The sequence below is a fragment of the Patella vulgata genome, chromosome 1, assembly GCF_932274485.2.
Source record: "Patella vulgata chromosome 1, xgPatVulg1.2, whole genome shotgun sequence".
Taxonomy (NCBI): domain Eukaryota; kingdom Metazoa; phylum Mollusca; class Gastropoda; family Patellidae; genus Patella; species Patella vulgata.
The window spans coordinates 15,870,244-15,895,794 of NC_065879.2; the positions used below are offsets into that span (position 1 = coordinate 15,870,244).

The 25,551-nt window shown below is 37.8% G+C and overlaps 1 protein-coding gene across 1 annotated transcript; it reads right to left on the reverse strand.

The window, feature by feature from the left end:
- Nucleotides 1-4: 4 nt before the first annotated feature.
- On the reverse strand, nt 5-25,065 carry LOC126821932 (uncharacterized). The gene is made up of 19 exons (XM_050550580.2): nt 24,937-25,065; nt 24,572-24,708; nt 23,675-23,824; nt 22,581-22,652; nt 20,320-22,428; nt 18,523-18,610; nt 16,803-17,002; nt 11,704-11,838; nt 11,171-11,281; nt 9,113-9,436; nt 8,420-8,526; nt 7,964-8,032; nt 6,264-6,441; nt 4,614-4,724; nt 3,979-4,157; nt 3,616-3,738; nt 2,614-2,725; nt 1,507-1,603; nt 5-923 (listed from the first exon to the last, which is right to left on the reverse strand). The coding sequence occupies exons 1-19, from the start codon at nt 25,062-25,064 to the stop codon at nt 743-745; spliced, it is 4,611 nt and encodes a 1,536-aa protein (XP_050406537.2). The 5' UTR covers nt 25,065; the 3' UTR covers nt 5-742.
- Between the last annotated feature and the right edge of the window lie 486 nt (nt 25,066-25,551).

The following is a 25,551-nucleotide window of genomic DNA, read 5'->3' on the forward strand; positions in this document are numbered from 1 at the left end:
AGACTTCTACAGATAAACAACATTTTTGTCTTACAGACGAAATAACAGACACGAAATCAAATCTCTACATGGGATCAAAAATCCGACACAACGTGCTTTAAGTGTTTTGATCATGATGGCCACAGAAGGTATCGATTTCGAAGCATCCGCGCGACGCTGTTTGGTTATGACAATGCCTCCACTGATCACTGATGTCAGTCACGAATATAGTCATGCCAAATTTGACTGTGATACGATCATCAATAATAAAATCATACCACCTTGTATTTTAAAAAGGGATAATTCCAAAATATTCACCTATGCGTTTTTTAATCAATACGTGATATCAGTCCAGGATTTAAAGCTCCACACCCACAATAATATCTTACTCAGTGTCACACGAGTAAAATCTATATTCTCTGATCATGATCCCGGTCTTTATAAGTATGGAAGCCGGTTCCGGTAATGGGCTCATAGCGAAGCAGTAATTGTATTCCATAGAATTGCGACCTGTGTATTTCTAGTTCAATTACGAAATGCCACTGAAAACAATTTTAAGGCAGTCAAAATTGACTAACTCGAAACTACAAAGTTACTCGAAGTGGGTCCAATGTTTTGAGCTACTCGCGAAGAATGACCATTTATTCAGTTGACTTTTCATCCCAGGAATTCGACATTTCGTCCAAGCAGCTTTGGGCGTCTCACAACAGAGTGTTCATTTACTAAGTTCAATTTTTCACTCAATCAATCCATTGGCCATCGTTCATTTGTCTTCATCATCATCTGTAGTGGGAAATAAAGCGGCATAAAGTCCCTCCTCATAGTTTTGAAGATTGAGATAATCCGTTTGTTCTTCCAGCAGTGATTCTAATATCTGACAGATCTCGCTAAAACTTGGTCTTTGACTTGGGTTATTACCCCAGCACTGTATTATCAAACTTTGCCTTAAACCCAAAACAAAACTATTTTAAAATAAATAAACAAATAGAAAACAGAATATATAAAAGTAAACAAACCAACAAAGAAATGAACGTCAGGCACCATTCGGATAGTTTTTTTAGAAAGATAGAAAAATCTGGATTGGAATGAAATTTAATGGAATTTAACGTCCCTCCGTCTATATTAGCCCAGAACAGTAGAACTTTTAACCCCATTTTTATTTTAATTTAACGTCCTGCGTTTCTGTGCGGCCTACTTTTATTGTTTTAACGGGTTCTTTTACGTGAACCGTGAACACCAATGTGTACAATGGACCTCAGGTTTTTTCGTCCCATTCGAACGACTAGACAGGGATGGTGTCTGTCGTTGAGGTGAGGCATATTGGCGTGCGCATTAGAGAACCCTTGACAGTTCGAAATCGAAATAATTATATAGTCCATAGTGCCGCTGTCCGGGCAAAATTCCCCATCATAGCACACTATATTGCGCATAGTCGTCTTCATTATCCCGGCCGGTGCAGAGAAGTATAACGTTAAACCCCATTTTATTTTATTTTTGAGTGAGTACAGTGAGATAAACTATACATACAGATCTTTACTACAGAAGTCAGGACATTCCAACTTATCTCCCCCTACAACAGCAGCCATAACCTGTCGCGCTGACATACCAGGGTAAGGACTCGCACCTGTACAAGAATAATAAATATAAATTAGTTCTCACCGGCACCTGTACAATAATACATATTAGATTTTGGGTGTACTAGCAAATATCTATTCAGCAGTACGAATTGATGAATCCTAATCTGATTAAAACACAGATCCTATTTCGTTTCGTTTTTTATAGTTCAAAATTTTGTTGTTTGTCTGTACTACACTAGGATCTGGAAGAGTTGTTATATAACCTGCGTTCTGGATAGCGTGAGGGATTAGGACAGCGACTTCTTGGCGTACGATGCACGGAACTGTGGGTAAACCACTTGATTAATCATTGTCTGACGTCATAGGGTCAACAAGTCGCTCGTGCGACTCCTGATGTGACCTTCCAGTACAACTGGTCTGATATTTATGTAGTGTAGACAACGAAAGTATGAAAATAAAAAAAACGAAAAGAAATATTGATCTGGAAATTAATCAGATTGGGTGAAAACATTATACGGAGGTTGGTTGTATTGTTTGATTACTAATCAGAACCACCTTCATATTGTGGTTTAAGATCAGAAAATGGTTCCATACACGAGAGAGAGAGAGAGAGAGAGAGAGAGAGAGAGAGATGGGTTTAATAACGTCCACTCGACACAAACTAGGTCATTTCGGGACTAATATATTGTTCAATTTTATTTCAATAATTCGCTTGCGCGTATGGGGTCTTTAGTAGTGGGAGGAAGCCGGAGGACCCGGAGAAAACGCACGGGGTTGGACAGCAATTCAATAAGATTGACATGAATCTTGACACGCTGGTTGTTAGGATAATGGCGCTTCGTCTGACGGACTTTTCGGTTACATTACAAGATGGTTTATATAGTATCATCGTGCTTGTTTAAAGTAAGCTCAGAAGGACCGCACCACAGATAAACAGTTACTCAAGACAAATCTACGACGAGGACACAAACAACAAACGTATATATCAGACCAAGTGAATGGATCCGTGGGTTAGCTGAAAGCGCCCATTGCGTTTCTATAAAATAAAGTTTTGTACCTAAGGTAACTATTTCCCAAAGTAAAATACCAAACGACCAGACGTCCGACTTAGATGTATAAATACCATCAGTCAGAGATTCAGGTGCCATCCATCGTATTGGTAATACACCCTGTAAAATAAAACATATCGTTAATCTCATATTAATTATCATTACATTGGTGACACCCCGTACAAAAATAAAATATTGTTAATTTCAAAACAGTCATCACCATAATGGTAAAACGCCCTGTAAAAATAAAATCATTTTGTTAATCAAGATAAATTATCACCATATAGTCAAACTAGATAAACTATTACCATATTCAAAATACGCCCTGTAAAAATAAAACCAAATTGTTAATTTAGGTACATTATCACCATATGTGGTAATACACCTGATAAAATAAAACCATATTGGAAATTTAGATAAATTATCACCGTAATGTTAAAACACCCTATGAACCATATCGGAAATCGAGTTAAATTATCATCATTGGTAATCCACCCTGTAAAAATAAAAACATATTATAATCTCAAATAAATCATCCTTAAACCTCCATAAATTTTGGATTATTTTGGATATTCTTGAATTCTGGAAACAATGTGCATCCTGCCGTTGAATGCTTTACAAATACGGTTATCGCCCTTTTATTTTAAATATAAAAGTGTGTTTGTTAAAAATATGCCTTTCAAATGTGCATGATAAAATATGCGTTTAAAATATGGTAAAATCCGCCTTTCAAAGTTGTATGACAAAATACATATCTCAAACTTGTATGTTAAAAAATACGCCTTTCAAATGTTTTTTTTTTAATTTTCATATTAGTCGGCACACGTCCGGGTCATATAAGGTGCACTACTATACAAATAAATAACCTTCAAATATATGCGTAAGTATGTCACAGTAGAAACTTTGATTGTCCTAAATGTGCAATTTAGCGTCACTGGGAGTTGACATTACCTAAAGCATGTAAGTTTGAAAGCAAATATATAATAATATATCCAATATTAAATAATTACCTTAGATGCTATTTCATAAGCTCCACTGTCATGTAAATCTCTGGCCAACCCTAAATCAGCTACTTTACATACATTGTTTTCAGTAATTAAAATATTTCTAGCCGCGATATCCCGGTGAATTATCTATTAAAAATATAAAAAAAAACATATTACCTGTGAAAAATATAAATACCTCCCCCCCCCCAAAAAAAAAAACAAAACAAAAACAAACCAAGAACGATTGTTTTATGAACCATCTTGGAACGGTGACGTCATATAAATACGCAATTGTCCAAAGAACAAGTATGCTAAATACTATAATTGACGTCCCCTTTAGCCCTTTTTAAGAGAGTAACCCCAAGCTCAAGAACAATAAGTACTCACATTATGCTTACTCAGGTGCTCTAGGCCTTTCGCGATCTGATAGGCAAACGATGAAAGGTCAGAGGAATCCAGCGGTTCCAAGGCGTCTTCTCCGAGTTTAATATTAGGTCGACGTTTACGTAGAAACTGTAGAAGATTCCCCCCAGATATATACTCTAGAATCATCAAGGTTGGTTGATCTGAAAGAATCACATGTAAAATAAAATGGGGGTTTAATGTCTTACTGTACTGCTCCGACTGGGCTACTGAAGAAGGGCAAATGTCATACTGTGTCCTGCTCCGACTGGGCTATTGAAGAGGGGCAAACGTCATACTGTGTGCTATGAGATACATTTTGCGCGGACGTACTACTATTATATCAAATTCCAACTGTCAAGGGTTCTTTTACGTGCACGCCAATGTAAACACGGGGTCTCAGATTTCGACCCATCGGAACGACTATACGTTTTCCCTTGAACGGTCCTCTGTCCTGTACCACTTCCAGGGGGGAACCACACCACTGATATATATACAGCTTTGATTATTTGATTAACTGATAATAGGGGTTATCATCTTGCTTTTTTTGTACTATCCGATATTATTATGACCATCTGAAACACCCCCTCCCCCACCCCGTAGACCATAAAGGTACTTACCGGCACTTTGACAATAACCCAAATAATTAACAACATTAGAATGTTTAGGTATCTGTTTAACCAGAGCTAATTCATGGGCGAAATCTTCTTTCTGTGAATCAGTTGCTGTCTCTGTCAGTAAACACAAAAAGTAATAAAATGAAAAGGAGTTTAACGGCCTACTGTTCTCCTCCGAACTGGGCTAATGAAGACGAGCATATGCCATACTGTCTATGAAGGAAATTTTGCCTGGACAGCAGCACTACAGCCTACTCTTATATCGAATTCCAACTGCCAATGTGTACACGGGACCTCGGTTTTTCGTCCAATCCGAACGACTAGACAGCTGTCCTTGTCAGACCCTCTGACAAGGGGGAAACACGCCGGATAATCTTTCTCGGCCAATGCAGGGATCGAACACTCGACCCCCAGGCTAGCGAGCCCGCGTCTTACCCACTTAGCCAACGTGACCCCCAGTAATGAAATGATATAATATGGAGTTTAACGTTCTGCTCCGACTGGGCTAATGAAGACTGACATGCGCCATACAGAGTGATTTAAGGGACATTTTGACCAGACAGTGGCACTACAGCCTACTCATATATCGAATTCCAGCTAACAATGGTTCCTTCATGTGCATGCCAATGCGTATAAAGGACCTTTGTTTTTCGTTCCATCCTAACGACTATACGTTTTCTATTGCCATGCCCTACCCCCTGCACCACTGACAGGGATTGGCGGGGGTAGGTTTGGCTTGAAAATCCCTATGAACTTTGTCGGCCAACTACGGGATCGAACACGGAACTCCCAGTTTAGCGAGTCAATGTCTTACTCACCGAGCCACATCAGGGTGAGTTAATTAGCTAACAATGTTAACCTTTTTTCCTGCAATTTTATAAATTATTAAGAAAAAAAAAATAAATGAAATAAAATGCAATGGGGTTTAACGTCCTACCGTTCAGCTCCGACTGGGCTACTGAAGACGTGGAAAAATAAATAAATGTGTTGGATGTATATCAGAATAAAGAATATTTCCTAGTTATTGTAAACAGGTATATCAAATAGAACGCGAAGGTGTGAAATGAGTAAAAGGCACCAATTCTGCCCGGGCCAGATTCCTTTACTACGTCCGATGTAAACAACGCGCATGCTATCGGCACAATATGATTTGCCGTCCCACGTAGAACTGCAGTATCGCGGCGGAGGGGAGACTACTATCTTAATTCAGTCACTGGTGTGGGTATTGATAAGGTGTCTATTACCCTACAAATGAGGTTTAAAACATTAACAGTGACCAGAATAGAAATATTGTCCATTTACATTTTAGAAATATTATTCATCTACATTTACCCCCAGTTTGGTGATGTCTTGTGCTAACTCCCCTGAGTGTATGCACCCAAGACTGAGAAATGTAAGAACGGAAGACAACTCTAAGGCGCTCATAGATTTACCACTGCTCTATATTATATTAATTAACATTATTCGCAGATTGTCACAGGTTCTTTACCATGGCCTCGCGTATTAATTAAAACAAGGATTCGCATTTACACCATCTTGTGAAACTACTATAGGATAGATTGTACAACGGAGATGATCCGGGCCGTCGATCGCTATTCTCCCACACCCCCACACCTTTACGCCTCTGTCATCACGAATCATTACGAAACTAACCTTTACACATCTTAATAGCCACGGTTTCCCACACACCATTACCATTAATGTCCAGAGCTTCGGCCTTTACCACCTTCCCGAAGTTACCCTCGCCGAGTACTTCTAGAATTCGAAGACGTTGTCGAGGAAACCCCTCGTTTGATTTTGGAACCGACACATACCTCGATTTCATCTGGTTCTGAGGTAATAGATTTTAGAATATATTAAAAGGGCATTATGGAAGATTAGATAAAGAGCTAACAGTTCTCGCTATAATGGTTAATAACTAGATAATGAAAAGAGAATATGTTGAAAGAATCAGTCAAATTACTTTACTCTGGGCCACGATATGGTCTCTACAATAACACCGCAGCATCGATTGTCATTGCTACCGTTGTTACGATAATAAACAAAGTATCGATTATTCATTTTAATGGTAAATCATCTACCGCCGTTGAAGCGCAGATCGGATTTGAATTGGTTGAAAATGGAGACTATATGATGGCATCGAGGGTTGATTATAGTCTGGATAAGTTAGTTAATGGCTAATTAATAATTTATATAAGATTTAAGCCATAAAGAAAGACCTGCAATAGGCAGATTTAGCTTATGCATAATGCCTGTTTAACAAGCTAATTAAAAAGGTGACCTATATTCTACTTCCAGTTTTACGTATGGTTGGTCTACACTACGTGACGAACTAATTATATTTTAAACCAATTAGCTGCTCTCCTTTCAAGTTTAGCTCTAGCCACGTTAATTAGTTAAAATCGTGACTAAATTTTATGTCAGACAATAGAACACAGTTTGATAAAATATATATCTAGTTTAACATCCACTCAACACAAACTAGGTCATCATGGGACTAACATGGTCCAGTTTTTTTCAATAACTTGCTTGCGAGTAGGGATCTTTAAAAGCTGGAGGAACCGGAGAAAGTCACGATTCCTTGTCACGTTCAAGTGTGCAATCGAAACCACGCCATTTGCCCAAAAGACAGACTTTATGATCTAAAGCGGACGCCTTCGACCATTCTAACTATAAAAACAAGGCACACAAAACATCAGTACGTTCTAATTTAATGTATTTGATACTAAACATATTTACTTAATTAAACATACATTATGCAAGAGCTAGATCTGCCTATTGCAAGTCTTTCTTTAGGCCTGAAATGTTATATAAACTATTAATTAGACAATTATTAACATGAAAAGACCTTAATCAACTCCCAATGCCATTTTATGTGTCGGACTTTCACTGGATTTGAATCCGATCTGCTGCTCAACGCTCATTGATGATTAAATCAAAAAAAACAAAATGGATAATCGAGACTATGTGTTTATTATCGTACCGAATTTAGTAATGATGATCGAGGCTAGGCCTAAAATTGGATCGCTAATATCTCGGTTCAGGGTGGAGCAATTTGACAGACATTTTCTGCATATTCCCTTTACATTATCTAGTTTTTGACTACTATAAGGAAAACTGTCCGCTCTTTATCTAATCTTCCATAATGTCCCTTTAATTTAATGTATTTATTATGGTCATGTATGGTTTCATGGTTTAACTTAATTAGCTTGATCACATTGAGAGAATACTCTTCGAAATGTCGAATAAATAACTTAGTAGATCTCTTCCACAAAAATGTGTTATAGTTTATTGTGTGGCCATTTACTAAAATTTGCTAAAATCTCTAAAAGATTAAACATATATTTACTTACACTAATGGATAAACCTATCTCATCAAATTCTTTAGCTGCCATTCGCATGAGCCGCCTTTCATAAATTTTCTGTAAATTATAATATAAATCTTCCTAGGTTGGAAAAGAAGTCGAATATATTGGCGAAAGATAATCAGTAGTTTTAATCCTGTCATACGGTCATATTTGATGGATCTGCAGACATCGATGCCAAGGTGGTATTTAACGGTGGGAGGAAACCAGAATACCCGTAAAAACAACCACGAGAATACTGACGACTAAACTCAGGATCTTGTTACATGACAGAGCTAATGGTATAAACGCCCCCTTCGTCTTCTTCTTCTGAACGGTCAGCTAAGTCACCCCAACCCCCAGATCTAAACGTCCAGAAATAATGGGTAATGTAATGTCCGTAATCTCTGTCTCAGACTCTCAGATGCTTCAAACAAAATCAATCAAAGATCTAAAACTACTCACCTTTTTAAACCAACCGAACTTTCTTTTAACGATACATACAAGTATACATACAGTTAGAACGGTGACACCAGTGATTATAGGCCCTACAACCCAATTGGTATCAGTATCTATACAAACAAATGGAAGTTATTAATATAAAAGACACAAAATAATTTATATGGAAAACAATCACTCATTTATACACATATAGCACGAAGTTTTGTACTAGAAAATGATAAGAGAATACTTGTCGAAACGTCGTGCTATATGTGTATAAACCGGTGACTGTTTTCTATATAAATTGTGCTGCGTTTTTTAATGTACTCAATCGATAAATGTCACATGAGGATTAGATATTAATATAAATAAGAGATGAAATGATAAAAAGAGAGAGGGAGGGAGAGAGAGAGAGTGTTAACAGTACACATTTGAGTATCTTGTCCCATCCATGGTTATATATTTAGGATCTTCAGTTTCGAGGAAACATAGCAAGATGATACCACTCATAATTAAATATTAATTAAATGCAACCAGAAACCATAATCAAATCAACAAAAACCACAAACACACAAACACAATCGCACCAACAAAAACCACAAACCACACTAACAAACCTCTACAACCCACACAAACCACACTAATACACACAACGCGTAAAAACCACACCAATAAAAAGCTCAAACTACACAAAACAAAACAAAAAGTATATCAAACCTGCGCTGGATAGATAAGACAAAATAACTTGGGTTGTAATAACTTTCTGACCATAATCAGTTGATACATTACAACTGAAATTACCACGGTACTCCTGTAATGTTGCTGTTCCTGTTGGAATTAATTCGAACTTGATTGCGCTTATCATCTCTCCACTGAACAGCGTCTCACTTTTAGATTTCCGCATTAGATCGGTTATCCTGCTGTCCCACTCAATATCGATATTTATGAGTGGCTCTGTGGTGGCTATTACGGTGAAATCCAATTCTTTAAGATTGGATACTTTTTGCACTAGTGGTGGCTGATGGAGTATTGTTAGCTTTTCTGAAAAAATATATGGCATAGAAATGAATCAATCCCTTTTCTTTATCTATGATTCTGTAGATGTCAAATACAAGGTGAATGGCGTTGTTCCCTCTCAACTATGATAAAACACACTAGAATATCCATATGACCTTGGACACTTTATACAAATAAGGGGCTATTTCACGTAATTGTAGACTGGGGGTTATTAGTCCGAACGCAGAACAAAACATCGCCATTTAAATGCAAAATTTGTATCTAATGATGCAGCGCACACACGCTAACCAATAGGCCATCCAACCCCCCATTATATAATGTACATGTAAACACCATATTATTATCCAAGGTACGTGTAAACACCATATTGTTATATAATGTACGTGTATTGTAGTGTAAACACCATATTACTATCTAATATATGTGAAAACACCATATTATTATCTAATATACGTGTAAACACCATATTATTGTCCAAAGTACGTGTAAACACCATATTGTTATATCATGGACCGTATATAGATGGACAGGCAACGAGTGCCATTGGTTGGATTCTCTGCCGCTCGCGCGAGACACGGCGAGATCTCAATGTCAACGGCAAATCAAGCGATGTGATTTTTGACATAGCTCGATTTTATACAGATTAATTTCCCGAACTCCTCCGTAGAAGTATTCATATCCGGTAGTGACGAATATCTCCGGTTTAAAATGCAGCAGTTGGAATTTATTTAATGATCGATTTCAATATTTTCGTAGTTTTTGTACGCTTAATACTCCAAATTCCCGCATGTATGAAGGATTTTAAAATTATGAAAATAAAGTTCAGGTATAATAATTGTGCACAAGTAAAAAATAAAAGAGTGTTTTAGTAGGTTTGTTTTTAACAAAAACTCGACATGGTTTTTTTTCTGATTCACATGGGCGCGTCCGAAGTAAACAAAGACGATGTGTTGATATATTTACACCCCAATCATCATTTAGTAGTCTATCTATGTATCGATTGCAAAGAAAAAAGGAGTAGCAAGATTAATAAAAATATTATGAATTGATTTCTGTTTCTTTGCTTTTAAACTTAATACTGGTAATTGCGCGAGGGGAGGTAATTTTATTTTAGTCACGATTGTCCGGTCTATTGTTTGCCGCGGCACAGAATTCTAAAGGTTTCGTGGACGTTGCCTGTCCATCTATATACGGTCCATAGTTATGTCATGCACGTGTAAACACCATAATGTTATCCAGTGTATATGTAAACACCACATTCTTAAACAATGTATGTACAAACACCATATTATTGTCTATTGTAGTGTAAACACCATATTACTATCTAATGTACATGTAAACACAATATTATTATTCAATGTACGTGTAAACACCATACTGTTATATATGGTACGTGTAAACACCATATTCTTATCCAATGCACGTGTAAGCACCATATTGTTATCCAATATATGCGTAAACACCATATTATTATATAGTCTAGTGTAAACACCAAATTACTATCTAATGTACGTGTAAACACCACATTGTTATATAATGTACGTGTAAACATTATATTGTTATTCAATGTACGTGTGAAAATCTTATTATCAACTAATGTACGTGTAACAGAACATAACTATTGTACGTTAAACCGTTGCAGTACTCTATTAACGTGATTTCATCTATCGGCACCGCCAAATATGCCCCACGCGGGTCAAAACAGTGTTAGTTACAAGCGTTGGTTCATCTATATATTTAAACATGCTATAAACTTACTTAATTTCAAATAGCATGTCTGGTGAAAGAGGCTTATGTTTGTTGTCTTAACGTCACACTGTATACAACCAGCCTCATATTTTAAATCTCTATCACCAAACGGGGCAGCTTCTATTAAAAATAAACAAATTATAAAACATTTAAAAACCAAATCAATTTTTTTCTAAATGTTGGTCCTTTTTGTGCCATTCTTTTTTTTAATTTGCTTTACACCCAAATTGTCCTTTGAGTTAAACAGATATAAATCTGTAAAACTTGTAACAGTTCAGCGGTATTTTCCGGACTTTTTCCTCTTCCCTTGTCAGTGGTTGAGAACGGAGGGTTTAGCAAGGACAATAGTTTAGTCGTCCGGATGGGACGAAAACCCAAAGTCCCTCGTGTATACCATTTGCTAGCATACTAAAAATCATCTGGCAGTTTGAAGTCAAAATAAGTAAAAGGTGATTGTCCTTGTTGGAGCAGATAAGTAGAACATTAAACACTATTTGATGTCATTTTATTTAGCCATCACCCCCTTAAAAAATACAAATTACCTGATTTCTGGCCATTTACATACCAAGTGGTTGTGGTGTTGACCTGGTTTGTAGAACAATTATGGTAGTTTACGAAAAGTATTTCTTCTGATTCAGAATATTTAGTGGCGGAATTCACTGTAAATTGGAACTGATCTAAAAATAAAAACAAAAACGAAGCACAAACAGTAAATTATCAAATTCAATTTTACTTTAGGAATACTTTACTCTTAAAATATGAATGCGCGTAGTATGGACACGGACATGTCGTCATCGCACTCATTTGGGAATCATGGTATCATATCAAAATAAGATCCCTTAAATCGAGGCCCAATTGTCCAAGGAACAACCATGTCAAGCGTTATGAAGTGACGGAACCTTAGGCTTCTTTTAGAAAAGAGAGAGAGAATGCGAGAGAGAGAGAGGGAGCGAGGGAGAGAGAGAGAGAGAGAGGGTTAACGTCCACGCGACAAAAACGAGGTCATTTCGGGACTAACACTTTGTTTAATTTTATTTCAATTATTCGCTTGTGCGTTGGGGTCTTTAGCAGTGGAAGGAAACTGGCGACCCTTCCCCTTGTCACTTACAACCGGGGAATCGAAACCACGCCAGTTTCCTCAATGACAGACCTTATGATACAGCGCGCACGTGCTAACCATTCGGCCATCCAACCCCCCTTTCGAAAAGAGTCGCCCACAAAAAGAAAAATAACACCATGAACATCAACATAAATTGCAAAAGTTGCAAAAAAACAAAAAAACAACAAAACTATTAGGACAGATCTGAACAGTTTGCTATGAACACATGCGCAGTAATATAACTTTCATCGTCCACAATTAAACCAGTTGGGAATGTTAATCGTTATCAGTCGATGTATTGGATCGACCCATTTACGATCACTGTAATATTGATATCGTGGACTAAGCAACAAATAACTGTTATAAATGAAAATATACGATACAATAGATCAAAGTCGTCAGTTTATATACATAATGTGTATTAGTTAGTTAAAATTGTTAGTAATCAAGCAGTGGTCATTAGGTAAATGTTTTTGTCACTAAGGTGTTAAAACTGTGAATGATATACACCACTATTGTCCAGATTTGTGTATTCAATATTGATGGGTATTATAAATAGTCACGCTTTTACACCAGTAGTGACATCTTTTACAGCTAGTTACACACCTACATGTACTAATTAATGACAACTGTATAATTTCTACCCACTTTCTATACATACTATACATGATTTAAGGACAAAACTTTTCCTTACTAAAAGACCTATCTTCATTAGTCAACGGTATAAGCTTACCAGTGGATGCTAGGAAAATCTATTGAATAATATCCAAAAACAGTAATTAACTGCGAAACATTTAACACAAGGAAGTGAACGCATTTGGAGCGTCTATAGCAGCGTTTAGTAAAAGTGGGAACTTGGTTGTCGACGGCCAAGGGCATCGCTTATCTAGTATTCTAATAACATTGTTATGATTTCAACTTAAAGGGCTAATCCCGATATTTTTTGGAGAATAAAACTGCTTAATTTTGTGCTACAATCCCTTAAAATCCTCTAGCTAAAGACCGAGCAACTATCTCAATATTTGTGATAAGTTTTCAAACAACTTAAACCCGTCAGTCTTCATCTGGAAATGGAGATCGGTGTCACAAGCTGTATTATGTGGTGTCTTGATAAAACCAGAATTTTATTTGATAAAAATAATGTGTAGGTGAAATTTACCTTTCGTTATCAAGTAGATCACATGGGTCATTCACTATATAGACCTCCCAAGGAACGGGAATCGATTATCAGGTCACCCAACGAAAAAATTGACCCGAAATCTTAAAAGGGTTACGGATAAGCAGTTTTGACGTTCACGTCCAAACGACTCAATATTTTGGGCTGGAATTTTGAGAGACTGTAAATACACCATTCCTCTATATTTTGGCACTTAAATTTCATACGTACTCCGACTTTTATTTTTGAGACTCTGTTGAAATCGGGATAGTCCCTTTAAAGGTGCATTAAGAGCTCAGTCTGCCTATTGCTGGTCATTTTTTCTGGGTTGAAATATTTTATAAACTATTATTTTGAGGATTATTCACCTGACACATAATCAACACTCTAGACTATCGGGTCACTAAGTGGGGTAGACAATGCCTGCCATATCCGCGTTAAACGTTAATATGGACAACTGCTGACTAATGGACTGAAAATCGAGACAGACATTCATAACAGCGCTTAGACCATTTGCACCCACACTCCCCTATTATAGCAGGAAAACTAGCTCATTAATAGAACAAAAATTGAACATAATTTTTAAAGTGATATATTGTAAGCACAATGGGTCCTGGAAGGGTACTACGTTTGAAATTGAATAATTTTTTTTGTTGTCCCACGCCTTTCGAAGAAAACAGGGGACTATTAAATATGTCTGTCTGTCCGTCTGTCCGTCCGTCCGTCTGTCCGTCACACTTTTTGGGACACAATAACTCTCTTTCCAATTGAGCTAGAATGTTCAAACTTGATGTAGGTGTTTATTAGGTCAATGCCTTGATGGAGTTCGAAGATGAGCATTTTCTGCTTAGGGTAAGCAGAGATAAGATATTTGATTGGTTGATACTTTGGGACACGATAACTTTAGTTCTAATAAAGTGAGAGTGACGAAACTTGGTGTATTGTTTCATTACATCATTACCTTGACTAAGTTCGATAATGAGTATTTTCTGCTCAGGGTAAGCAGAGCGATAAACAATTTGATTGGTCGAGACTTTGGAACACAATCACTCTCATTCTAATTGAACTAGAATGTTCAAACTTGGCGTAGGTGTTTTTTTAGGTGAATGTCTTGATGTAGCTCGTTGAGCATTTTCTGCTTAGGATAAGCGGGGATAAGCAATTTGATTGGTTGATGCTTTGGGACACGATAACTTTAGTTCTAATTAAGTGAGAGTGAGGACACTTGGTGTGTAGTTTTATCACATTAATACCTTGTCATTCACAAAGACATTTATTTATAGCATACACGAGAACTGGACCAATCAAATATTCAAAAAATGCAAAATGTTATATACTCGATAACAAAGCCCGGTAAAATCCGATAAAACTAAACGTTTGTTTTTGTTAACGTGATTTGGCTAATGGAAGCCGGGGGGATTAATCCGTAAAAGGAATATCTCAAAACATAGAGTTAAAAAAGTAATAATGAGTTTGCTGCCCCCAGATACAAGAAAAAAAAAGTTTAAAACATAATATCGATACAACCAGCATTGTAATTAGAATGAAATATTGGTCTTGGAAGTTAAGTGAGTTTTGAGGTGAACTGGTAGCCTTGCCTTTCAGTCATGTGTTAATAAGTACACTGTATTATGTGTTTAAGGGGCGCATGGCTCTATTCCTTAGAACCTTGAAAAAGACGAAAATGGTTATAAAAGCACAGATCAATGTAAAATGAGTGCGTATAAAGTGGTTTATATTCAACGTTTTTAAAAAAAGTTCTAATAAATTAGGGATCACGTGGCTAAGTGGGTAAGACGATGGCTCGCCAGTCTGGAGGTCGGGTGTTCGATCCCTGCATTGGCCGAGAAAGTTCATCCAGATTTTCCGGCGTGGTTTCCCCTTGTCAGTGATGCAGGACGGAGGGTCTGCCAAGGACAGCTGTATAGTCATTGGGATGAGACGAAAAACCGAGGCCCCGTTTACAAATTGGCGTGCACGTAAAAGATCCCTTGGCAGTTGGAATTCGATGCCGCTGCCCGGGTAAATTTCCCTCATATCACACTGTATGGCGTATGTCCGTCTTCATTAGCCCAGTTTAGGAGCAGAACAGTAGGGCCTTAAACTCCATTTCATTTCATTTTCTAATAAATTATGATTGGTGAAATACGTGAACAGTCCAAATTGAACGACAGTCGTTTACGCCTTCTTAGTCCATTCTGCACGTTTTATTATCATTTGGGCGTTTGTGAATCAGCCTTTATTAATTACTTTCCCCGAAAATATAGTATATACGACTCGTTTAGTGATTATAAAATGTTCACGGTGTCTTAAATATTGGACAGTATGAACCCATATTTTCACGGGAACAAGAATATTGATATTGAAATGGACCAATATTGAATTATATTTCATGGTATTAATTTCGAATATTATGGAAATTATTGAGTTAGAGGTTTAGACATTTTTAAGGCTATGATTTCGTCATCTGTTATGAGGGGTTATATTTGTTTGCAAATATATCCATTACTTTACAATATTTGGCCAATAAATGGGTTAGAGGTTCAAAGCGTGGATCACACAGTGCGGTTTTGTCTTGAAAAGGAGGTATGCCATAAACGGCAACTTATCTGAATTGAAAACTTGGATGTTAACCGAATTCGATAAGGATGCCTTCGAGAAATCTGATCTATACACTACAGACCTATATCTATAACAGATAAACCTATAATGCTGAAAATCCACAGAATTCTTCTCCGACCCAAATGTTTCACACCAAATTTGAAAATCAATATGGATCCTTATTCGGCTAAAAAACAAATATGGTTTATCCTCTCACAGAGAGGGATCAAATGTTTGTGTTTTTTTTATCTAGCTAGATTGCAGGAGGGGATTGGATGTGTTTGATAACAAAATAAGTTCAGGGTAGGGAAAGTGATAACAAAATATCGAGCTCACAAATAACGATAAATCCAATGGATAAAGTTGGTTTATATTTAATTGGATTGCAGGGAAGATTGGGGAGGATTACAGCAAAGTATATAATTAACCGATAACTATAAGTCCAATGGATAAAGTTGGTTTATATTTAATTGGATTGCAGGGAAGGGGGGGGGGCTGACAGCAAAGTATATAATTAACCAATAACTATAAGTCCAATGGATAAAGTTGGTTTATATTTAATTGGATTGCAGGGAAGGGAGGGGGCTGACATCAAAGTATAGAATTTACCAATAACTATAAGCCCAATGGATAAAGTTGGATTATATTTAATTGGATTGTAAAGAGGGTGGGTGGGGAGTGATAGCAAAGTTTATAATTTACCAATAAATATAAGTCCAATGGATATAGTTGGGTTATATTTAATTAGATTGCAAGGGGGAGGGGTAGCAAAGTATATAACTTACCAGTAACTATAAGTTCAATTCTGGCCGCAGAGATTGGATCGAGTTGTCCGTCAATTAGACATGTATAATTACCCGTATCTTCACGGGTTAAATTCCAGATCTCTAAACTCCATTGATCCGGCTCTTGAAAATGATATTTATGATTACTTTTAATATCCGTGTAGTTCGAAAATTTCCAATCTATTATCACATTATGATCTCTAAAGGAAATACAAAATGGTCGATAATTACATAAATAATAAGATAAAGGCCGCACATTCCAAACAATGGGCAGCTAACAAACACAATGAGTAATGCTACCTTGGCAACATGTCATATATATATATATAACATAATGGCGAAATAGGGTTTAACTTCCACTCGACATTTTGGAACTAACAGATGGTACAATTTGATTCCAATAATATGAGTGCGCGTAGGCTCTTTAACACTGGGAGGAAACTGGAGGACCTGGACAAAATCCATGAGGTTGGACAGTCGACCCTACACCTTGTCACGTACAAGCGGGGAATCAAAACCACGCCATTTGACTCAATGACAGACCTAATTATGCAACGCGCACGCGTTATCCATTCAGCCCCCCCCCCCTTTTGCTATTCCCGAAATGACCTAGTTTGTGCCGAGTGGACGCTAAACCCCATTTCGTTCCCTCTCTCTACATTCGCAATGATTACTGACGGACGTTTTGGCTAAGTGTCTCTAGTCTTTCACAAAGCAATGGTACAGTTATAAAATATATCGTGAAAATAAATAAATTCAATATCGGTTAATAATAGCCAATGGGATAAATGCTACACTGATACACCGTCATCTTTGTATAGCATTCAGAAAGTTAGAGTGTTATATGTATGTATACATTTATCCTTCATTATCTGATCGATAAGTTTGACTGCCACTTCGCCATACTGATATCTGATAAATTCTTTCAAAGACATCTAGTAACTAAATACCATTGAAACAATTGGTAGACTTTGAGATGGAATTACCTCCACGCCCTAGTGTAACGGTTTCCCCAACTGCACCGTAGATCATGATCGAATCGTGAAACGAACTGGCGTTTAATGTCCTATTGCTCTGCTCCGACTGGGCTAATGAAGGATTTTTCTAGAGAGTCTACGCTTATATCAAATTCCAACTACCAAGAGATCTTTTACATGCACGCCAATGTGTTCGCGGGACCTCGGTTTTTCGTCACATCCGAACGTCTTTATGCTGTGCGTTGCCAGGCCACCTGTCCTACACCACTGATAAAGGCGAACCACGACGGAAACATTTCGATGAACTCTCTCGGTCAACGCAGGATTTCTAGGTTAGCAAGCCAACATCTTACTGACCCACCATGACCCCCGACCGATTCGTAGGAACCCTAGTTAGTGAGCAAACGCCGTATTCACCGAGCCACCAATAAGGCTGGTAAATATAGAACTATTTGAATGCTTTGGGTACATGTTTCCATATGTCCATAATACTTTTTTATGCTCTAAAGTGAACGTTTCAGCCGTTATTTGGATGCTAAGTTCTAAACTGGTGGCCATCTTGAATTTATGCTAATTAGACCCTTTCCAGATGTTCGATTTTTGGAGACGCTTTTACGTTCAGAATACCCAACTGAATGATAATCAAAATCTAACTTTTGCGGTGCAATTTGTTTTGGGTTATGGGTTTTTTTTGAGGTAATTGTATTAGGCTGAAAATACTGTAAGATAAACCATATACTTACTTCCACACTCTTACACACTCAAGTGTAACTTTTGCCCCAACAACACCGTATATCCGGCCCATTGTTGCTTTTATTTTTGCGCCTTGTCCTTCAAAAAATACAATTCAATACATAAGTAAAATAAAGGGATGCGGAGACCAGTCGGATGTCTCGGGGTGTTGGGGCATACCCACATGCGAGGATGCGAGGAGACTTTATGAAACCCAATATTTCTAGAGTAGTTTTTGTGTGTAGATATCAATTCTGGTGGTGATCTGACTTGTCCAAGATACGGGCAAGGGGGTCGCAATGCATAAAATTGAGTGACGTTGATAAAAGTTATGATCATCTTATAGATTAGTAAAATATGAATTGCTAGCGTTGTACATATATACATAAGATTATAGGGTGATCTGGGACAATTGTTACGCTTCGTGGGGTGGGAGGGGAGTCTTTGACGTGTGGGAACACGAAATTTTATAGTGATGACCATATTATAGATCAGTAAAATATTAATTCCAATAATGTGTAAGTCACACCTGATCACCACCCAGAATCGACGTCGACGCAACAAACCTGGTCTCATAAATTCGCCATCCCCCTTCTGCCACGGGACTAAATGAAATTAAACAGCGCTTCGTTACACGTGGATCTATACTCTTCAAAAGAAGTAGGGGATATTCAGAAACAACAGAAAACTGCGGAAATGAACTGCTGTTTTTATTAGAGGTAACCAGTGTATGTTATATAATAACAGGCCAAATGCCTACACATGAACATAAACAGTTCATATGGGCGGCTTATCTGACGGCCCCATTTCACTCGCAAAGAGATACACTGTCAAAAAGTGAAAATGGACGTTTTTGATTTTTGTCTTCATAATGAGTAATTGCTCCACCAATCATCAGACATTCAGCAATTCGTCGCGGCATGTTCCTAATCAACCGTCCAATCACGATTTGGGGCAATCTGACCCACTAATCTTGCAGTGCCACGGCCAATTCTTGCAGTGTTGTCGGTTGACGTTGGTGTCGATGAACACGTCTCCCAATCACATTAAACGTAACACACAAAGGCAAAGATACGCTAAACAGTAAATTTTATGCAAGAACCGGTCGGAAAGCAAACATGGATAGGATAAACCAGCAAACGGCAGATTTCATCAACCCTTCCTTGAAGTGTCAAATTTGACAATGAACCCCTCCCACATGTATGTCGCTATTGCGTGTCGCATGTGCAGCTCAGGGGTTCTGTTGGGGCGATAAGTTCTTTATCTGTGAACATACTCTCAAAGCATGTCAAGTGTCCATGACTATTTATCATATCACAACCTGCATAGGTATTTACATTTCAATATCCCCTACTTTTTTTTGAAGAGTATATTATGTCAAAAATGTAGGCAAATAGCGGCATATTTTCTAATTACCCATCTTGTAAGGGTTCCATTTTTTATTTCAGTAATTAGATTTTTAACAAGGGTCGTGAATGTACGCGGAGAAAATTCAAGAAAACGAGCCAAATCCTTCCCACCTACGTCCCATGGTTTTAACATGTAGCAATAGCCTCTGCTCCAACAAATAAACAGAGTTCTTCTGACAGACACGTGGACTTTAGTATCCAAACAACTCAATGCGTTGGCATAGTACTCACGACCTGTTCGTGGGCCTTTCCCGGTATGAAAGTTCCGTTCGTTCTAGTTACTAATTAATTAAAGGCCTGTTTCAAGGACATTGTAAAAGAATGAATTATTGAATGCTGTTTTCGGATTTAACTTATCTGCAAGCTTTAACACAATAAAAGATATTAGTAACAACTTACTCTTTTCTTCTACGACAAGAATTGTTGTTGGTTGCGTCACTGGTTCTTTGGTTGTGATTTTTGTGTTTTCGGTTGAACCCTTAGATGGTATGGGGTTTGCTTTTGTTGACATTGCATTTATATGTGCTGCCATTGTTGTTGTGGGTGGTGGTATTGCTGATGTATATGTTGGTATCGTGGTTGTATTTGATGGTATCGATCTGATATATGTTGACATTGTGTTGGTATATGCTGGTATCTTGTTTGAATGTGTTGGTATCGAGGTGGTATATGTTGGTGATATTGCATTTGTTTTTGTTGACATTGCGTTGGTATGTGTTGCCATTGTTGTTGTGGGTGATGGTATTGCTGATGTATGGCTCAGTATTCTATTTGTATATGTTGGTATCGTGGTTGTATTTGATGGTATCGATCTGGTATATGTTGGCATTGTGTTGGTATATGCTGGTATCGTGATTGTATGTGTTGGTATCGAGGTGGTATATGTTGATGATATTGCATTTGTTTTTGTTGACATTGTGTTTGTATACGTTGGCATTGTTGTTGTGGGTGATGGTATTGCTGATGTATGTCTTGGTATTGTGTTTGTTTTTGATGGCATCGTTTTGGTATATGTTGGTATCGTGTTTGTATTTGATGGTATCGATCTGGTATATGTTGGCACCGTGTTGGTATATGTTGGTATCGTATTGGTATGTGCTGGTATTGACGTGGTATATGTTGATGTCGCGTTTATATGGGTTACCATCGCGTTTGTATATGTTGCATTCGTATTGTTACGTGTCGTCATCGCGTGTGTATGCGTCGCAGTCATGTTTGTACCTGTTGCTATTTGCATTATATACGTTGGTGTTGCATCTAATGGTGTTAATGTTGTGTTTGTAGATGTTCGTATAATGTTTTTGGGTACCATTATTGGGTCATTGTGTGTTGATCGCTTCGTTCTGTTTGTTGCTGTCGTGTTTGTATATAAAGAAGCATGTATTGTATGTGTTGGTGTCAGTGCTGGGTTTGTAGACGTTTGTGTATTGTATTCGGACATCAGTGTTGTTTTTGTATAAGCAGATGTTGTGTCTAAAGGTGCTGTGGTTATATATGTTTGTGTCCAGGTTGTATATAATGGGTTTTGTTGTGGATATGTTGGTGTGGTAATTATAGGCGCTATGTTGGTATATGTTAATTGCATGGTTTTAAATATTGGGTTTTGTATCGCATATGTTGGTGTGGTAATTATAGGTGCTGGCATTGTATTGGTAACTTCGAATTTCGGCATTGTAAGTGTTGGTGTTATGGTTCGTTGTGTTCCCACGTCGTCAATGTATTCTGGTAGTGCGTTTATAGTTGTTGCTATTGTGTCATCGTTATCTGGTAGTTCACTTGGATATCTTGGTATTGTACTCGAATGTGTTTGTACTGGTGAATTGGTAGACATTGCTTCTGCGTCCGTATATGTTGGCATTACGTTTATAGTTGTTGATATTGTACCTTCGTATCCTGGTAATATGTCGGGATATCTTGGTTTTGTAATCGTAGGTGTTGGTATTGTATTTGGGGGTGGTAAAGTGGTTGACATTGCGTCTGTGTTTGATAAATTCGTAGATATTGCTTCTGCTTCGGTATAATATGCTGGCATTGCGTTTACAGTTGTTACTGTTGCTCCTTCGTATCCTGGTAGTATGTCGGAATATCTTGGTATTGTAATTGTAGATGTTGGTACTATGTTTGTGGGTGGTAAATTGGTTGATATTGCGCCTGTGTTTGGTGAATTCGTAGATATTGCTTCTGCGTCCGTATATGCTTGCATAGTTATTGCTATTGTACCTTTGTATCTTGATAGTATGTCGGAATATCTTGGTATTGTAATCGTTGGTGTTGGTACTGTTTTTGGGCGTGGTAAATTGGTAGATATTGTGTCTGTGTTTGTATATGTTTGGGATACATGTACATTTGTTCGTATGGTGTCGTTGTATCCTGGTGCTACGACTGGTACAGCGGTTGTATTTATTGATTTTGTAGAAGTTGCGTCTGTGCTTGTATTTATTGTCAAGGTTCTGGTTGTAAATATATACCCTGTGCTTCCATTGGTTATGTTCGGTGTGTATACAAGACCTGAAACGATTTAAAGTGTCAAATATACAAGTCTACCAGATGAATCATCTATAAAAAAATCATTTCGGTAGGTTGGGGCAAATGATATTGGCTACGGTTTGCTTGATGATAAAATTACGAATTTAAAAGAATTATAAAACACAATAACTCACTGGTTAAATGAACAAAATTTTCAACTGAGCAGGTATAATTTCCCGTCTTCGTCCACTTGATATGAAGAACACCTAAAATATATAAGGAACTAGCGTTGTTACCAAAGTGTGACACGGATGAAGGAGTCTCCGTTTTTCTATAATAGCAATCTGAGGGGGGGGGGGGGGCATTGGTTAACGCGCGTGTTGGATTAGAAGGTCTGACATTGAGTCAAGTGACGTGGGTTCAATTCTCCGCTTGTACGTTGCAAGGGTCGACTGTCAAACCTCGTGGGTTTTCTCCGGGTCCTTTCGGTTCCTCCGACTGCTAAATACGCCTATACGAACAAGCGAATTATTGAAATAAAATTAAACTATATGTAAGTCCCGAAATAATGACCTAGTTTGTGTTAAGTGGACGTTAAACCTCATTCCTCCCTTTGCCCGTGGTGTAGGGGGCAGGGTCTCGGAAGGTACGAAAAACCGAGGTCTCGTATACACATTAGCGTATAAGAGTAGGCCGTAGCGCCGCTGTCCGGGCTGCACATATTTCCTCATAACACACTGCATGAGTATGCCCATCTTCATTAGCCCAGTTGGAGTGGAACAGTAGGACGTTAATCCCCATTTCATTTCATATTAGACAGTTATTATCCTGACTTAATGGGCAACTTAAAACGGACATATTGTCCGATTGAAAAAAAAAATACATAATTGTGCAGGTATTCACCATTGCGACTCATTTTGTCAGCACCTGTCACATTTTACAATTGACAAAAAGTTTGGTTTTCATAAGTGGACACACGGACGTTCTCTTTTATATCTACATGCCGAAAGTGAAATATGGTCTAAATGACGTAAATGCGCTTGTACCATTGATAACTGTTAGTCATGTTAATATCTCGGTGCGCATACCTTAACTCCTCTGCGCTGCGATCAGTTTTTCTTTCTGGCGTCTTGTTATTCTGGGAGCACCGGTAGCTCAGTAAGTAAGTCATTTTCCGAATTTTCCGGCATGGACGAACTGACAAGCGACAATATCTAGTTGTTCGGATTGGACTTACCTAACAGATCATCATGCATATCTTCACCATGAGATTGGATATAGGACTTACCTAACAGATCCTTGTGTACTGCTGCACCTTGAGTTCTGCTATAAAACCATTGAATATCTTCATATCGCACTACACCCTTGATGCCACATTCAAGGCGAATGTATTTAGTTTGATCATATTGACTTACGTCCAAAGTTATATTTTCAGAAACTGTAATTATAAACACAGGCATTTAGTAATTAACAATCTGATAAGCAATATCGACATTTTTAAAATATTCTCGTGGAAGAAAACACCCCAACTCATTCTACTTCTACACGTGTCCCCCTCAGATCTTGACACCCCATTCATAAAGAAATCCTGACAACGGACCCGAATACAGTAGAGGTTTCTTAGATACTGGGTTATCATCATTGATTTAACCCCACCGTGTTCGCTGTTCAAATGGTGTGTACATACAGGTATCCAGGGTGGTTGAAATTTCCGTCGTTTATAGTCAGGTTGGTGTAAAAAGGAAGGACGAAGTTCAATCGCATTTTATCTTGAATTAGTCTCAAAATGATCCCATGAAAGTGTCAAGATATTAAACCACATTCCAGCCATGTTACATGTAGTTGGTCAAGTGGTCAAACGCGTTCGCTTTAGATCATAAGGTTTTCCACTGAGTTACGTGTCATGGTTTAAACCCCAAATTGATAAGTGATAAGAGGTTGTCGCCTGTCCAAACTCGTGAGGGTTTTTTCTGGGTTCTCAAGTTTCCTCCCACTGCTAACAATGTCTATGCGCAAGTGAAATATTTAAACAAAATTGTAACATATAACTTAGTTTATGTGGATTGGACCGTTAGCCCGCGTCTCTGTCTGTGCCTCGACTCCCCAGCCCCCTGCCCCATGTCCCATGTCCCCCCACACCTCTCTCTCTCTCTCTCTCCCCCACACCCCTCTCTCTGATACTCACCTGTAACATTGACCACATTAAATGTTTTTGATATCGATGTTCCATTGTAATTGTTTGACAGACATCTGTAGGTTCCCGGCATTGCGATGTTTTCTAATCTATCAGTTCTCGCATTCCCATAATTTATTACGTACAATCTAAAGTGGATAAGAATTATAACCATGGATAAGACAATAACAATACAACACAAGTACGTTAATTTTCAAGTACGTTAATTTTCGAGAGTGGGGTTGAGGTAGTGTTGTCTAAAGGTTCTACCCGTGCGCGTGAAATCATATGGTGGTGAACTGGCATAGATACTCTGTGCGTTGAAGACTACGAGGTTCTGGGTATCTGGCACAAGTTTGAATACAGTTAAAACCTACCTGTGCCCATAACTATGCTCACGATTCTTGATTTTTTCTGTATTGTCTGCACATAGTTCACTAGCGTTCATTTTATCATTATTAAGCATGTAAAACACATCCCTTCTAGGTGACGTTGACGAAAACATCATTTCTAAAATCAAAGCAAAATATCTCATACAGATGGTTAATTTACATGTAACGATAACTCGCCCTGTGAAGAACTGGACAAATGTAAGATTACGAGATGAATGATAATGATACAACGTGAAGTTGGCACGTTATTCGGGATTCGGGATTCGCCGAATACCGTGCTGGCTCGTTATTCGGGATTCGCCAATAACGAATAACGAATAACGAGCCAGCACGTTATTCGGGATTCGGGATTCGCCACTAAATCAGAACGATCTATCTTGCATCCGACCATTTCCTCGTTGAGTGACCGATTAGCATGAATGAAATGAAATGGGGTTTTACGTCCTACTGTTCTGCACCGCTATAGTATATTGTCCATATGAAAACTGTGAATTTGTGTATTATTAATATGAAAACGTAATATATATCGTATATATGAAAACAGTGAGTATGTATATTGTTCATAATGAAAACAATATGTATATTGTTCATATGAAAACA